General features: G+C 38.1%; 1 protein-coding gene across 7 annotated transcripts in view; it reads right to left on the bottom strand.

The window, feature by feature from the left end:
* The window catches only part of anks1b (ankyrin repeat and sterile alpha motif domain containing 1B), a 206,927-nt gene that overhangs the window by 66,836 nt on the left and 125,821 nt on the right, over positions 1-14,270 (bottom strand). For all 7 annotated transcript variants that reach the window (XM_015036284.1, XM_015036282.1, XM_015036283.1 and 4 more), the window contains exon 12: positions 11,820-11,956. In XM_015036284.1, coding sequence (XP_014891770.1) covers positions 11,820-11,956 — 137 coding nt within the window. The remainder of the gene's footprint in view (positions 1-11,819; positions 11,957-14,270) is intronic.

The following is a 14,270-nucleotide window of genomic DNA, read 5'->3' as shown; positions in this document are numbered from 1 at the left end:
ACCTAAACACCAACTATAACGTCTTTAAAAAAGGCAATCATTAAGAAAAACTCAAATAAATTAACAATGCTAAGCCTGGTGGCCCGCCAGGCTTATAATACACTGAGGAAAACCCTGCCAGACAAATATCAACATGCTCAACAGGAGGAAAAGCAACAAAAAGGACGTTGAGGAGTACAAAAACGATGTGATTCAGGAGCAACTTGCTTAAACTCTATATAAATGGAATCTGTATTTAGATCATTAGTCCTGTGTTGACATTAAGATGACTTTAATCTATTTTACTCATCTGCAAGACAAGCAGCAGTTCATTTTCAGTCGAGCAATACCAGCCGCCTTACGCAGTCCAGCCAAAGATAATAACGTGGCCTAATTATCTCAAAGTTACCACAAACTGGTCCACCGGAGCCTCCAGGAAACGGCATGATGTAATCCCTCATGTTGTCACAGCTTACGGGTTTATCTGGTTACTCCGCTGAATCTACCTCCAGTTTTGTGGACATGTTGTAGTTCTTAAAGCAGTGAGGCGAAACCGGCCGCCGGCAGTGGGAAAGGACTTCATTAACTTGCTTCAGCAGCTCTCTGAAAGCCATTTAACCATCGTACTTTGGTCGTAAACAGCTGAATTTCAATAGTCTAGTAGACTCAACAATGAAATTTTAATAACTGTTAGGTCAGGGGTGTCAAACTCCAGTCCTCAAGGGTCGCTGTCCTGAAACTTTTAGATGTGCCTCTGCTGCACCACACCTGAATAGAATAATTAGGTCATTAGCAAGGCTCTGGAGAACGTATCTACACAAGGAGGAGGTAATTAAGCCATTTCATTACAGTGTTTTGTACCTGTGGCACATCTAAAAACTGCAGGACAGCGGCCCTTGAGGACTGGAGTTTGAAACCTGTGTGTTAGGCAATAAGAAGTATTTCTGGCATCAAACATCAGCTCAAGCAAACTTTCTGAAATGTAGATACCAAGAGATCTTTCATGCAAAATGTCTCCTCTCAAGTTAAAATGTTTGAGAATCTCAATATCTGTGCTTTATGACAAAGATGAAGAACAAGAGATGAAATGACTGAGAACAAGGAAGCAAAAATGCACTAACAGCTCAGATCTAATTTACATCAGCGAAAGCAGCAGCTCGGATGAAGACAAATGAAATTGGCATCTGGTAAACACGTCTTACATAATGAAGTATTTGCAGCTCCCAAGAACCTGCTGCTGTGCCTTAAAAAACAGCTCTTACAGTTAAAACCCTGCTGGCGCGTGTGCCACAAATCAATATGCTAAACCACCGCGGAAAAATAAAAACTCTGAAACGTTTAAAGACGGAAATGCAACAACCTTCACGAGACCTTCGGGGTCTCTTTTGTGACTCCAGGGATGAAAGAAAACGGAGACGGGAGGAGGAGAGGACGCTCTTCTACTAGAGCCGTTTAAAATAGGACTTTTAGTTGGACTGCAACTTAAAAACAAAAGCAGAGGATGACCCAGGGACAGTGATGAATCTGAAAAGATTAATTCCCTTGAGGAATTAATGGAGAACAGATAAAAAGATTGAGAAGAAGATGGTTTATAATGATTAGGGGGGAGAAGAAATGAAAAAGTGGAGTAATATCTTTAAGGAAACATTTTCTAGATTTATGGACAGCCTTATATTACAATCTATCTCACAGCCGAATGTTGTGTTCGACTGTTTGGGCTGGAATATTTGCTTTTCACGCTACCATAACTCGGTTTAACTGGCTATAAAATCTGAAATCACCGATAAGAAACAAAGCGTTTTCTTTCAACAGCTGAAAGTTGACTTTGTGATGGCAGTTTCCAGGTTAAGTCAAGGAATTGCTTTCCTAAAACAAATACAAGTATTAATAAAAAGGGGCTGCAGTTAAAAAAAAAGCAATTGGAGGCCTTCACGGGAAAGGATTATAAAAATCTTTGTGGAAGTGAAATCCTCACGGAGAGCTGCAGAAGGTGTTAATCGTTTTGAAAAAGAAGAAAACAGCAAAGAAAGATTCTGACAGGGGAAACATCCAGGTAGACCAAGGGAGACATCAAAGCATCAGGGCATGAAAAACATAGAAATAAGCCTGGAAAAGAAAAGAAATAAAAGCCAAACGAGCAGCGTGAAGAGTTGATGTTTGTGTAAGAAACCGGCTGAAGGAAAAATGTTTTATGAACCGTTAACTTCTAAGCAGAAGAAAAACACTCCAGTAGTAAAAGAGAAGGAGTCACAAACTGTAGCTGACAGAACCAAACAAATGAAGATTATTCCTTGTGCTGTACGATTAATTAAAGGCTTAACTCCCTGTAAGTTGCAGAGAAGCTGTTGGTTTCCAGTTTCGTTGAACTTCTTTTTTTGTCTGCTTTGGTAACCGCACGCTGAAGGACGTGTCCTTGCTAAATTCAGACATGCCTCTAGCAGTGCTCCTTCAATCAGTCGGAGTTTAACTTTAACCTGTGTTGAACATCAGCCCAAAGTGAAATGGATTTTTCTCCCAATCAATGTTTGATTTCCCATCTTTGAAGAACAAACGAGGAACTGAGACAAACGTGAATGAAGAATTTAAAATGAAGCGAAAACACTGCATGTCCTTTTCCTTTAACAACATAAAGTCCACAGAGGAAAATCTTTGGCCTAAGTAATGTTTGGCCTGCGACTGACCACTAAAGACGACGCTTTGGCTTCTAGAAAGAATTACCAGGCGTCTAGTGTCCAGAAAATGCACAGATACAGACAAATATATCTAATAATAATTAAAACATTGTTTTTCTTCAACAGAGATGCGCTGAAAAACTGGCTAGTAACTTGAGTCGCTGCCAGTCAGTTGTAAATAATCCTCATTTAATCAAACAGTGTAAGCAAAGTGTTATCAGGTTGCACCAAACAACACTTATCTTATAATCTCTGCAACCTTCAGAGGAGTCGGATAAATTCAAAAACATGACCCACAAACAGCACAGAGCTGAAAATAATTGAACATTCACAACAACACCTCATCCTCCAATTCCAGTCTGTCATCTGCCATAAATCAAAACACTTAAAACGTAATACAGGAACACAGACAAATCAAAGACAGCTTGATGTTCCAGTACACAGCACATCAATAAACTCCACTTTTTTATTTTACAACTTTCTGTCCCTTTTGGAGAATAACACTCCTGCAGCAGCACCCAACGGGATGTTTAAAGGTCCAATGCATCAACTAGACAAGAGCCCAACAATGCAGAGAGGCATCAGGGAATAATGACAATGATATATGAGGCCAATGGGGAATCACCCTGAGTGGGCAGAGAGGAGGAGGATACACAAGCCTGCTGTCAAAAACAGGATTTTATTCCATTAATCTTTTATTGGACTTGGTTTACCAACGGAAACACAGAAGCAGTGCCCTTTCAAAGGTATTCCCACCCTTTGAACTTTGTCACATTTTGTTATGGTACAGCCACAAATATTGATATGTCATGTAATGCGACATAGGAGAAGTAGAAAATGACTTAAGTTTGCTACAAACCAGGAGACAAGGAAGACGGTGTTCAAGTCAGATGAGTCAAAGTTGAACCTTTTGACTTTCAGGCAAAACTGCACATCACCTTGGAAGGTGATGTACACCTTGCGCATGGGGGAAACACGGTGATGTCAGCATCATGCTGAGGGCGCTTTTCTTCAGTAGGTGAGGGGGAAGATTATTGGAAATGATGGCAACATTTAAACTCCAAAAACTAAATATTACCAAGTGTTTTTGGTCTAGTTTCTAGTTCAAATATTGAAATAAGACAAAACTAACTTATCAATAACTTTTCAGCAACAAATAGGGGCTTGTTTTAAGTAAATAATCTCTTAATATTGACAAAAAAGTCCTGGTTCCGCTGACAGATTATTTCATTCATAACATCAGAAAAATGTTTTGTTATAAGTGAAATAATCAAGTAGTTTTTCATCAATATTAAGGAACTTTTGACTTAAAACAAGCTTCCATATCTTGTTGAAAAGTTGCTTATGAGTTAGTTTTGTCTTATTTCAAGGAGTAGGATATTTGAACTAGAAACTATACCAAAAATACTGAGTAAAATTTTGTGTTTTTGCAGTGTATTGGAGTAAAAGCAAGAAGAAAACATGTTAGATGCCAAAAAGGGCAAAAAAACAAACAAAACAAAATTCGCCTTCAGAAGGATAATAACCACAAACTAACAACCAGAGATAAACAGGACCGGATTAGATCATACTGATGTGCAAGAATGGCCTAGTTGAAGTCCAGACTCAGTTTGCACTTATGCCGCATCAGGTTTCCAAAGTACAGTTATGTCTATCGCAAAAAAAACTCCAGTAGAATAAATGAAAGCTTGTGGTTGGAACGTCACAAAATGTGAAGCTGAAGATTTACAAATAATATTCATATCACAAAGCTCCACGACATCTGAAGAATTAATGATCAGATGCAAATGAAGAGTTATTAGAAAAGAAATTAATTGATCTCTAATTCACTCCGTGATGTTTACTTTGAAATCAAAACATCATCCAACCTGGTGACTCGGCTGCCGTTTCAGCAGGAGCTCAGCACTCCGGGGTTTTTCCTCCGAGATGTTTAACGAGTTCAATTGCAACTTCAACTTCTCTTTACTGCAGCACTCATCAGTCTTGACTGTGCACTTGGCCTCTACGTCTTCTTTCTGGACTCGAGCTTATTAAACTACACATGTATACGCCAGAAAACACGTCGGCGCTCCGGATAAAGCCTGGCATTAACAATGCAAACGGGCAGCGGGCTAATGAACATGCCACGGCCGATTGGAAGGGGATTAATGAGCTTAGACACAGATGCAGAGGCAGAACACACACAGACACACACAGATCAGGCTCAGAAGAAACCGTCTTCCTCAGCTGGAGCAGCGTCCGCTGGGGGACGCTGCTCCAGCGGACGTCTTTCTAATGAGTCTGGGTGCTAATAAATGACACACACCTTCAAAATCTCAATTAACACCGACTTGAAAAAGCTTGAGGAAAAACGAAGCAAAGCAACTGTTGCTGACGTATGAAGAATGTAATTATTGCCATAAAATTACGCTGATCACTGGTTCAGACATTTGCAGAGACATGATTTATCTTGCAGCTCTAAAAGACACTTTTACTTTAAATCAGTGCTGTTGCAATTACTTCCCCTTTGATGCCAGCTGTAAAACAACACGAGTCCGAAACTGAAAGGTAATTATGTTCTTGGTTATGGCTGTAATTGATATTTTTAGATGACGGGGCAACTTCCCGACTGATTATATTAAAACTAATTAGGCTGAATATGAATTGTTATTCATGTCTTTTGTTGTCAGGTTGCATGTTTTCTGTCTGTATCCTTAATTTCTGTTCTGACACAACCACAAAAAATGTCAGGATGTTTAAGTTTCATTTTGCTGTGTTGATTGATATTGCCTCATATGTCCACTTGATATATTCTCACCTCCCAACTAATCATAAAACATTGAGCCGTGATACAAAAATGTTCCCTTAGTTTTTCACCAACGTTATTAATTCAGTTACCAATGATAAATTTAACCTTAATACAACCAGATTTTTCTTCTGGTTTGGACAGAGAAATCAGTTCATTTAGTTCAGAACAGTTTGTGATGTTTTTACAAAAATCCACTTTGTAAATTCCCCCATTCTGATTAAAAATAGCTTTGAATCACTCATGAAAACTAGTCTCTGAAAACCCAAGTCATTCATTATGACTGCGGGAAACAAGGTGGTGTGTTTTGGTCTCATTTGGTCCAGTAATCCCAGTCACTGCGTTCCTGTTTTTGGCTGCGTTCTGTATAAATCAGGTTGTTTTGCAGTAAAATACACATAAGAGCATTCCCATGCCGCAGGATTTATCAGAACAATCAGAACAATTACGTCCCTTTTATAGATTTATTCATTTAAAAAAGAAATAAACTGTTTGGTATTTTAAGTTTTACAATGCCAGTAAAAACAATTCAGCTCCTTCTTTAACCTTTTTATTGCTTTTTCAAATCAATCAGCAACAACAAAATTAGGCTTTTCTGATAAGTTTACAGAAAACCTGAAACAGATTTTTTTTTAAAATAGTAATTGCATAAATATTCAATTCCTTTAAATCAATATCTTTGGCTAACATTACAGCACAGTGTGTGGATATCTCACTTTAAATGGGTGAATATTTATGCAATCAACTATATTATGTTTTACTTTTTTACTTAATTGTGATTATTTTGTAGAAGTGTTTTTACTTGGACATTAAAGTTTGGTCCAAAAAGCCAAAAATAAAACGTGGTGAATACTTTTCACCACATTCAATGCTTGATCAATGCTCCGATCAAGCACTGAAACTGTTTTCCCTCCACATTTATGGCAGCAAATATTTCAAAATGCAGCGCAGAGGCAGGCTGAGGCTACCATATCTCTGGGCTCAAAACTAATGATGTGTTTGAGCCCCCCTGATTTATTGAAATCATCAAAATGCTACACGCAAATCCTTTAATACGGGTGGGAAATGCCAGAAAACAGCTCAGAAGTCGAACTCCCACTGGAGAGCTTTCACAGCATTAGTCTGTTCAATTAGCTGCGTGCGACCCCGGCCTTTCCTCATGGGGGGCAAAGGCTGGGAAAGCAGATTGTTTTTAATTGTGCACACAAACACAAAAAAGGTCTCCTTACACCCACATGGAAAGTAATACTCCAAATAAATCAGAAAAACACACTGGAAGAAGGTTAAGTGAGAGAATGTCACTATATGAGTGGAGACTGGAATATTAAATCCACTCCTGAATGTCCTGAAACGTAGGGAAGTTTACATTTTAATAAATAATTAGGAGACACAAAGCAAACAGACTAGTAGACCCGTCCTCCATTCAGAGATTTTTAAAGGTCATGAGCTAACATCTCTGCAGACCCCACACATGCTGGACACATTCATGTCTGTGCTATTTATTTATATTTAATGTCTACACAATGTCTGCACACAATCTTAGACAATAAATGTGATTCTGTTTCAGCTATTACAACCACAAAGTTTGTTTTATGGGCATTACTGGGATTTTAAACTGAGGACCAACACAAGTACAGTAGTAAAAGTAAAAGGTATTTTATATTTCACAAACACGAATCTTAACAGTGTGGAGCGCATTCAAATATTCCCAAATTTACTTAGATGACCCTAACGAGAAGTCACCAACTTGACATGTTTTTAGAAAGACGTATCTTAACTTAATGAAGTAAGTAACCGACATGTAACGTAGTCGGGTAAAGTTGAAATTTATGTGACTCCTGTGTTACCTGCAGTGGTTTGTGTTGGTATATCCTCTGCACAAATATCTTATCTTTGCCCCTCAGGATTGGTCTGTAGCTGTTGTGCCTTATCTCCACTCCACTGAAGTGTGTGCATCTCGGTATTCATGCATCAGAGGGGCTTATCCACTCTATCACACCGCCACTGGGTCTGCTCTTACGTGGCAATGCTTATGTAGCCACTTCCTTCTATAGTGTGCACTACAGACCGCAGCATAAATCTACAAGTAAGATTAAACACGCTTCTTCATTAAAGACACTCCCTCAAATGGTCTTAAATGGTGCTGCAGCTACACTTTCGATTCATTCATCTCCCTCATAACCAGTCAGAATGTTATCTGCATTAGCAAACTCACTGAATGCTTTCATCTTTGACAATCAGCAGTTGTGCATTGCCTATTCCTTCTTTTGGGAGACAGAAGACACAATAAAAGTAGAATAAAAAGCATAAATAAGTAAAGAAATGTGTGTTTTAGATGCTAGTACTTCATGTCAGAACTGTTCATGAAGCTGATTTTCAATGTTATGATGAAAAACATTGAAATAAAGGCAACAAAAAAAATAAAAAAATGCCACTTTAGCTTGCCTCCTTTAAATATTCCCGTATAAGTTTGCAAATCAGTGACTAAACGACATAATGATTATGTTTTCTAACCAAACCGGATTGTGAAGTTAACAAGTCCAGAGATCCCTCCCACAAGCAGCACTTTATTCGCCAGGACAAAAAATATCTGTAGTCCTTACAGTGGGATCTGAGTCCAGAATTTAGCCCATCTAACTTACAATTACGTTTTATTCTAATTTTTTCAATCTATCCAGTCGTCTTCTACAACTTTCAAAGGTGTTTTGAAGATATTTGATAATCAAAGTTTTAAAAATTGTATTTTTAACCCAACAAAACGGGGGGGAGGTGGAGGAGGGAGAAAATAATGCTGCTACTTTTTGAAGATCAAGATTTTCACACATTAAAATGCAGATTGATTTTGGCATCTTACAAGACGATAGAGGACACGAGTTTCATCATGCGCTCCCTGTAATCAGAAACTGCATCATGAGCAAAAAAAAAAGGTGTTTCCCTTTCAAATGATTCACACAGCCAGTAAAGTAGGACACAGAGCCAGTGGGCATGAGGCTGATAACCCCATGATGCTGTGCAGTCATCTAAGGCCCTCCGCTCTTTCTGCGCCTTTCAACTCAGCGTCTCGCTTTCAGGCGGGCTCAGAGTGTGAGCCTTTGGAGATCTAACAAGTCCAGCTGACAGTTTGGACAGGAGGCAAAGGATAAAGACATAAAAGTGAGCAAAACATGAAGAATCTGGACCGCAGCAACACAGCCTGTGTGATCATGTTTGCTTTTAAAGTCAGTGGCTGGTGTTCTCTCAATTTTGCTCTCAGTCTTAAAATACAACCACAGCTTTTAGTGAGAACCGAATGATACATCCTGCATTATATGACAATTTAAGTCTGATTATGAGTAAATAATTGAATCAAATCGTCATTAAAAAGTCATCCTGTTTAGAAGCTGCTATGAAATCTGGATTTTTACTGACGGTCTTACAGCACCTTATCAATATTTATATGTTAAAGCCAGAAAGCCGGATGCTACTACACCACATTCAATGCATCCAAATAAATACAGAAGCTCTTGTTTTCTTATCTGTGAGTCGCGTTTGCTGAAACCGAAGAGGAGAAATTGCCAGCGGGAGCACTAAAACCAGATGAAATGAATTCTTGAGTATTAATTATGAGCTATAAAACTGTTCTGTGGTGCTGCTTGATTATGCACACTTCAAGCCGAACAGCGGCCTGCTGGGCACGGCGTGTGATCCCTCTGCACACATTAGTTCACATGCCAAAGTTCGGTCCAGGTGGGAGAACAACAGACGAGAGGAGAAGGTGGAGCTTATTGGGAAATTTAAACGATTTGCTCAAGATGAGGGAAGTGGTTTATTTTAACAGCCTCCTTCATGTCAATGTTGCATCACAAACCTAAAAATTCCTCTTGGGAATAATTGAGTGCAACAATTTTAGGTGTAATTTTACCATAATTCCACTTATAAGTCGTCTTAATTGACTGATCTGCAAATATTAGGTGCAACATTTCACATTTGTCCCACAACTAGTTCACATGTACTCAAGAGAAGGAGCAATGAAAAAAAAAGAAAGAAAATTCCTCTTTAGCATCTCTAAAGAGGAATTATAGATGGTATATTAACAGGAGAGATGCACCGATTCACTGTTTCTCTTCCGATATCGATACTGAAATCTGAGGTTTAACATCGGCCGTTACCGATCCAATTCTTAAAAACACCGCTGAATTGTCTTAAAGCATTTCTTTTTCAAACAGAAAAAAAATGTACCAAATTAGAAATTTATTTGGTAAGTCAAATAAATTAAACTTAAACTTTAAAGTTTGGTCAAACATTTACAAACAACTTTATATTGTTTAGTAAGCGCAACTAGGATAAATAATAAGGAAACTGAATCTGACAAAAACAATGTAAAAAAAAAAAAAAACTGCAACAAATCTTATTTTACATGCTTCAGAAAGTTAAAGAATTAAAAATATAATGTAAAGCAAATAAAACAGAATTAAACTGAATAGATCTGATCTTATGGATTGGGTGCATAATAATCTATCATCAATATATTCGTTTCCTGATCTAGAATGTTCTTAAAAATCAGGACTGATACGGATATTGATATCAGATCGGTGCACCTCTAGTGAACATACAAACTGCTGTTTCTTAAATATGGCAGAGGAAATGATATGAGGGGGAAAATGTGGCTTTTTGAGGTAAGAAACAACTCAAAGTGAGGTACAGCTTAAAAAATAAGTGACTTCATTAATAATTAAAACCATCATCGTTTCTGCATCAATCTCTTGCAGCTCATTAAAGTTTATTTATCAGGATCCATTGTTTAACAGTCTGATTATGACTCCCTGCAGTGAACAGGGAGTAGAGTTGGACTTTTATTTTTTTGCATTATGTCACATCATCCTCTCAGTGAGAAAACAACTGCCTTTAATTATCGAGGTGTGAAACATCCGTGAAGCTCCTCGGTATATGATACTATCAACTCGGAGTCAGGAGTGAGAGGAATAAATTTAGCTGGAGTCACTAATGAGGCCGACTTGTTGCATTTAAATTGCTGAGTTTGAAATGAGTTATTCATGATCGGAAACAACTCGGCAATCTACTCTGCAGTCGCGCGAGCCTAATAAAGCAGCAGATATTCTTGTGCTATGAAACGTAAACATTTTGGGAGATTTTCGAAATTTTCCAAGCAGGTAATTTTAAAACATTTTTCTGATTTTAAAAAAAAAAGGCTTTTGGAGCTGCATATCTCTGGAGCGGAAACCAAATTATTATCACATATGGATGATTATGAGACACAAATAAGTGTAGATAAACTTATAAAGACTGAAAACATGACAGACAGAAATTCTTCTAAAAACTGACAGTACTGGGCTCACCTGAGTGTGCTTTTAAAACCTTGGTAGGGTGCTTGTTTGTTAGGTCTAAAATTACTGATCTTAGAAAACATTTGTTTTTATCTCCTCTTCCTTACTACAGAACAATCCAAGAAATAATTTATTTACTTAAATAGCAGAAGCTATGTTTTGATGAGTTCGATGTCCTGTAGGCATTTTGTCTTTCAGGGGATGTTATCCAATCTTGCATTTGCTTTTTTTCAGTCTCAAGCTACTAGTCCAAAGATAACAAAAGGAAATGGGAACAAATGATTATATGTCCTATAAAATGTGACCCTTTCAGATGGAGATGAAAGCCTAAGGATGGGTTTACAGGAAATGAGAAACAAGAAACTAAATCTATAAAATCCGCAGAGATTAATATTTCACAAGGACAGTAATTGACTCTGCAAAAAACTTAATATTTGATCAAAACAAAGTCTGAGAAATGAAAATAATACATTTATCCAAGTAGTAAAAAAAAAAAAAAAAAAACATGCATCAATTATTAGATTTATATTCCAGATGCCGGGTATTTTCTGCTGAAATCTCCCAAACAAAATAAAACAGAAACATAAATAGTATATATTTTAATCTAAATTCATGCACAGCTGTTAAACGGGTTTGTCTAACTGCATTAGGTTCACATCATGCTTCTCAGATGATGTTACGCATGCCTGTATCATTCACATCCGCTTCTTTAAGACTCACGTTAAGCAGCCAGATGTTCGTTCATAATTGCAGATGTTTCACGGTAAGTTAGAACTGAAGCAACTTTTGTTTGTTTTTTGCTTTTATCAAATATCTGACAAACATATTTAACACTTTGGTTCTGACGTTTAATACGCACAGATATAATATTTCAGATTTCTACAAGTGATACTGAACTACATGAAGATGGAAAAATATATCATTTTTCTGCGTGTGTGCGTGTGTGTGTGTGTGTGTGTGTGTGCGTGTGTGTAAGTTGCTTGTGGGAGGATGCAGGGATGCTCAATAATGCATCAAGCGACCTATAACGCATTCATTAGTGTGTGAGAGCTCATTCACCTGTGGGCGGATGACTCTCTCGATGTTCTTCAGGGCTGTGTCAGGGGAAGGGGGTGAGCAGTCCGGTGTGGGGCCCGTTGAGCAGTCGTCATGGTTACCGTGCTCCTCCTCGCTCACGGCTGCATGGGACGAGTGACCTTGGACCAAAAGAACGAGTCAAAGGCAGGTACAGAGACAAAGCAAAAATTTTTTTTTTTTTTGTTTTTCTCTCTCAATTATACTGTCCTAAATTATTGCTCTGTAGTCGATGTCTATAATTTGAACTGAGAATTTAATTCAGGAAGGTCGGCTTAATGCCCACGTGTGTTAACGTTATTTAGCTGCCAGATACAAGATACGGGTTGCCTGTGGTGGAAACATTTAGGAGAAATGCCACTGTATTCCAGTGTTTTACTGATGATAATCAGATCTATTTATCTATATGGAGAACAGCAAATGAGTAGGAGAAAATTACTGCATCGTATTAACAATAACAAATCATAAATGAACCTTAATTTTCTTCCTCTTAGAAATCAAACATACAATTTGAAGCGTCGGGTGCGTTTTTGACACGAGTATTGCATTTGGTGTGAATTAGTATTTTATTACTAATTTTAATAAAATAAATATGCTTAAGATTGATTTAATGTTCGTTGTTTTAATTTTGTAATTTTGTAATTTTCTCTCTTTGAAAGTGATAAGTTAATATATACATTTTTCAAAAATTAAAGACAAAATTAGACCACTCTACATCAAGTTTGAGAACTCAAACTTGATAAAGAGTGCAAAGATTATTTTCTCTACACCTTCAAAGATGAGAGCTGTTAATTATTTGATACTGAAGGAATTGAAAGCTAAATATTGCACATATGAAGTTTAGTTTGCATTATTCATAAAACAGTTGTTTCTGCTCTGTATGTATCAGTTCTGAATAAGAGTAAGAGTGAAGCTGAACCAGTTGCGTTGGCAAAGCAGAGCTGTGCTGTGCGGACCGGGTCGGAACAGAAAATCGAGGAGTTCAGTTCTACACTTAAGGCGCTTTCGCACGGAACGGAACGGTTGTGTTCGCATTACAGCTTGCGACCGGTGTTACAGATCAACTGGTGGCTAAATCAACTGATGGTGGCAGCTGGAAAAGACTGATGTTTCTGTGGGCGTGGCTTTTTAAGACCCCTTTACCGAACCAGGAAGTAAACAATGCAATAAGCTTAAAGAACTACAAATCTTTGCAAAAATACTATCAGATTCGTAAAAAGAACCACTAAGATCTCGGGAATAACTAATTAGAAAGACTTTATTGGTCTAATATGGTATGTTGCCTTTTTTTTTAAAGTTCATCTGCAAAACCATCAAAACGTGTAAATTATGCAGAACTTGTCCTGACTTGTGTGTTGCTTCAGAGGTTGAAACTCGTCAAAGGAAGATCGAAATAGATCTCGATGTGGTATGAGCAGATCTCAAAGCAAAGACTATTCCCTGAAAGCCGACAAAAATGTTGAAGAGCCTTGGGATTAAAAATGAAATGTTTAAAAAGATCGACTGGCTGTGTAATTTTTCCACATATTCCTCATATTGTGATATTTCAAATAGGTATCCACAGAAACTACAGTGAAATCTTTTTAACTGTTTCTGAAATGTTACACTTTATTTCCTGTCATTGATTGTCATCTAACGGACACCCCGCGCTTTAAGAACCAGGCCTGGATTAATTGGTGGCACTTTCAGAATCTCAGTTCGAGTGAAGATTTTAACCTGTTTCTGATGTAAAAGTATATAAGACAATTGTTTTTTCAGCGATGTCTCATATGGTTGAGAATTACGGTCACTTGATGAAAAGAATAAAGACGAGAAAAAATATCAACAATAAGGAAGAAATGACACTGCCACATAGATCTGCGGTAGCCATGTCTTCTGTAAATGAGCTAGGAAATAAAGTGTAACATTACAGAAACAGTAGGGGGGGGGGGGGTCTTAAAAAGCCACGCCCACAGAAACATCAGTCTTCTCCAGCTGCCACCACCAGTTGATTTAGCCACCAGTTGATCTATAACACCGGTCGCAAGTTGTAATGCGAACACAACCGTTCCGTACCGTTCCGTTCCGTGCGAAAGCGCCTTTAGCGTCTTGCATACTTCCACCCACTACACCAGCAATCACAGGCATGGTAGCATAAGGCTGTGGTGAGGAGATGTTCTGTAATTTGAAAAGCCATAGCAACAACCGCAGGAGGAGAATATGAGTGCTGCCCGACACAGTGATGTCTTTCACACACAGAGACACTGTATATGTGTGTGTGTGTGTGTGTGTGTGTGTGTGTGTGTGTGTGTGTGTGTGTGTGTGTGTGGTCAATGACTGTGGAGCTAATTTCCCCAGTGTACGGCCATTTAACAGCGGATAAGAGCGAAGATGGGGAAGGACAGCAGAGAGTGATGATAAAATAGTCAGAAACACTTTAAATTTGCAGGAAAACAC

This window comes from Poecilia latipinna, unplaced genomic scaffold (assembly GCF_001443285.1).
Source record: "Poecilia latipinna isolate Pla-1442-1.1 unplaced genomic scaffold, P_latipinna-1.0 Scaffold363, whole genome shotgun sequence".
Taxonomy (NCBI): domain Eukaryota; kingdom Metazoa; phylum Chordata; class Actinopteri; order Cyprinodontiformes; family Poeciliidae; genus Poecilia; species Poecilia latipinna.
The sequence above is the reverse complement of the archived record's forward strand: the minus strand, read 5'-3'. Positions and strand labels throughout refer to the sequence as shown.